This window comes from Limulus polyphemus, unplaced genomic scaffold, assembly GCF_000517525.1.
Source record: "Limulus polyphemus unplaced genomic scaffold, Limulus_polyphemus-2.1.2 Scaffold3448, whole genome shotgun sequence".
NCBI lineage: Eukaryota > Metazoa > Arthropoda > Merostomata > Xiphosura > Limulidae > Limulus > Limulus polyphemus.
This window is the reverse complement of record NW_013669058.1, coordinates 50,941-54,786: the sequence shown is the minus strand read 5'-3', so window position 1 is coordinate 54,786 and position 3,846 is coordinate 50,941. Positions and strand designations below refer to the sequence as shown.

Below are 3,846 nucleotides of genomic sequence, written 5' to 3'. Positions count from 1 at the left end.
TCTCTATGACAGAGTATGTATGTGACACAATTAATACAACTTTAATACTGACAGTACATATATTCTATGACAGAGTATGTATGTGACACAATTTAATTACAACTTTAATAATGACAGTACATATCTCTATGACAGAGTATGTATGTGACATAATTTAATCACAACTTTAATACTGACAGTACATATATTTCTATGACAGAGTATGTATGTGACACAATTTAATCACAACTTTAATACTGACAGTACATATCTCTATGACAGAGTATGTATGTGATACAATTTAATTACAACTTTAATACTGACAGTACATATATTTCTATGACAGAGTATGTATGTGACACAATTTAATCACAACTTTAATAATGACAGTACATATATCTATGACAAAGTATCTATGTAACAAGCCTTGATAACATCTTTAATACTGACACTACATATCTACATGACAGTATGTACAGGCGACATGACTGAATCATATCTTGATAATGACAACTTGTATCTATTTGATAAAGTTTGCATAAGTGAGAGAACATAATCATACATTGATACCAAAACTACATATCTATATGACATGACTTAGTCATACCTTTGATACTAAGAAAACATATCTACAATATTTTGCAAGGAATGTACTTTGACACTGACAATGTATATCTATAAAACAGAGAACGTAGAAGTGACATAGCTTTGAACATATATATTTGATAAGGTATGTATTAGTGACCATAGGGAGTCTTTGAGAATGTTTTTCTGTGCCAATGAAGTATAAAATTTTATATGATATAAGCTATCAAGTTTTATTTTATGTAATGTAGCATGCCTAAACTCTGTTATTATTTTACATTAAGCATACACAAGAAGTATCAAGGACTAACTATCTAGAGATTTTTCTCATTCTTTACATTAATTAATTTTTAATTTAAAAATGGGAATAAGGATCGTCAAAAAGTACAGAAGTAAGCTGAATCAAAATGCAAATGTTATATTTTCAAGCCTATAACTTGGGGCTCTAAAAAAGTAAAAAAACTAGGCTGAAAATGGTGTTTACATTATTTTCTCAAGCTACAAATCCCTATTTTTACGCCACTAAAATTGATAATTACTGTAGACACGGAGGGATTTGTAGCTTGAGAAAATAACATGGACACTATTTCCAATTTGGAGTCTTTAGTACTAGGCTTGAAAATACAATATTTGCATTTTGATTCAGCTTATTTCTGTACTTTTTTTGATGATCCCCATTCCCCTTTTTAAATTAATAATTTTTAATTATCTTTTTTTATGTCCATTTATGGAGAATAAATTTCAAGCTACGTACGTGTATATACATTCAGTTAAATGTTACACGTTTTTGAAAAGTTTACTGCTGCATTGACTTTTTTTCCACCCAACCATTATTTACTGAGCCAGGTGGTTTTATGCCTGAAGTTTCGTGTAAACACACAACAACATCGCATATATTATATATTCATAGCCACGTAAATCAACTTTCAGTGAAAAACAGTCAATTTTTTAAATAGGTCATGGACGTTCGCAGCGTTTCATGTAGTATATCTATCTAGGCTATTTTATTGCAGGCTTGTGAAACAAAAATATGAATACTAATACTAAAATACGCACTCACAATTTCAGAGAAGGGCGAAAATCAGTAGAATAAATCATCACTCACAAGAGTAGAGAAATCTACTATGGTAATCGTATACTGTTAGAAAACTCACTGAAATAATCGCAGAAAACCATGTAGAGACAAAGTACAACAGCGAATACAAGAACTGATGAATCCTCAACGTGGCAGTTTCCAATTAATGTGCTATAAGTTGCACAAATTCTTTTCCAATTAATGCGCATTAGTAAAACACCGGATTTTTTAAATGGCGGAAAGTGAAAGACTTAGAGAAAAAATCTTCAGTGTGAAAAAACTAAAGTGCTTGAATTAATTTTAAAAATATCCTATTCAATACTGCATTTATTACAATTGTTCAGGTTTCAGTAATATATTCGTAGCCGTTTTTCTGAAGCGCTTGTAAAAGTATAATCAATAGTAATAAGGGTGAAGTCACTGTTGTAAATATACACATTGTTTACTCTAATAAAAGGAAGTCTTTTCCACTAGTATAAAATGGGTGATTTCCGACAAGTATAACGGTGCTTAAATGGCTTCAAATAGCTTATGTTGGTAGCGAAAAAGAACTTGGAAAATTTTAGAGGGTGGAAATCTCGACTTTCAAGAATTAACTTAAAAACAGCCCTACAACCTTTGCAGGAGTTTGTTTTGTAGCTGTGCATAGATTTTGGCACAGTATACCTAGCCGTTTTTGCTGTTTAATGGCTTCCAAGAGAAACTTGGCCAATAGTTATGAAAAAAAAACTGATAACATCTCTCTTTCTCTTTTAAGAATCAACATAAAAATAGTTCTATGACCTGCGCAGGTGTTTTTTTAGTAGGTTTGCCTAGGTTGTAATAAAATATTCTTAGCCGTTTTTTATGTAGGCTTGTGAAACAAGAATAACATGATTAATAATAATAATATGAAGAACAAATGGATGAATTTTGTCTGACAATGGGAAAATCAACTTTTTTTGCTATTATCAATATTTTAACAGCCTCAGCCATTGAGACAGAAAGTCTTGAGTGTTGTGCCCTTATGTTCTATTAGAATTTTTGTGAAATTCCTGGGCGAACCCTATTATGAATCACTATGGTGATTCACGTTATCCTGTTATCATAAGTTTTTATTTTTTTGTGGAATAAGACATTAGATAACTTGCTGCATACTTTGCCCAATATCAGAGAAATCACAGTATAGGAGTAATACATATATTTACAGAGTTGATTAGTAATCATATAAGCTTTATCAACATTTCATTATTACTTTAAGATCGAGTTCTAAAAGTTTTTTTTTTACATACAAAAGAAATCAATAAATTATCACACAGGAAGTTAAACATTTTTGAAGTTATATCGTATTGCATCATATTTATTATCTCTAATCTAGAAAAATCACTATTGAAAGCTTGATTTTTTCTTATGTTGACATTTGAATTGATGACTTAAAACTAGATTTACGTAAAATAAGTCTTGAAAACAGACTAAATAATGTAAAGACATAAGGTTAATTTTTTTTCTTCTAAATAGCATAAGTTTCTAGGCATGATATGGGAACTTAAAAGCCATTGACAGTGTTAAATGATATTTACAGAACCACTTATGAACTGTTTTTAAAATTCAGAACTTTGATATTTTCATTTGTAGAAAAATATAAAACAGTATAATATGTTTTCTTGTCAGAGTGTAAATTAAAATCTGTTGTGTTGTGTATACAGTAATTGATCCCCCCTCCCCCCCGACACATACATCCATTTTCTTATCATTCATAAATTGAAGTTATTTAACGTTTTGCTGTACTGTAGAATTTTTGCTTTGTTTTTCAGTGTGAAAATAAAGCGGGGAGAAAAAAGGCTAGTGATGAAACAGTCCTCGCGAAGTGTTTACAACTCTTGCACTGCCACCTGTCCGTCTGGGAAGAAATATGTGTGTTTGGTATTGCTGACAAAACAAAGGCTGTACATACTTGTGGACGTAAGTATAAAACAGCTGTAAACAAGTTACAATATAAACCATGCTGTACACTCACTATTCATAACATACAGCTGTAAACAAGTTGCAATATAAACCATGCTGTACACTCACTATTCATAACATACAGCAGTAAACAAGTTGCAATATAAACCATGCTGTACACTCACTATTCATAACGTCCAGCTGTAAACAAGTTGCAATATAAACCATGCTGTACACTCACTATTCATAACGTACAGCTGTAAACAAGTTGCAATATAAACCAT

At 30.9% G+C, this 3,846-nt stretch overlaps 1 protein-coding gene across 6 annotated transcripts in view; it reads left to right on the top strand.

The window, feature by feature from the left end:
- Positions 1 to 3,846, top strand: part of LOC106469365 (protein expanded-like) — a 57,280-nt gene that overhangs the window by 26,040 nt on the left and 27,394 nt on the right. For all 6 annotated transcript variants that reach the window (XM_022397868.1, XM_022397866.1, XM_022397865.1 and 3 more), the window contains one exon: positions 3,433 to 3,580. In XM_022397868.1, the coding sequence (XP_022253576.1) occupies positions 3,467 to 3,580 (114 nt within the window). In that variant the 5' untranslated portion in view covers positions 3,433 to 3,466. The remainder of the gene's footprint in view (positions 1 to 3,432; positions 3,581 to 3,846) is intronic.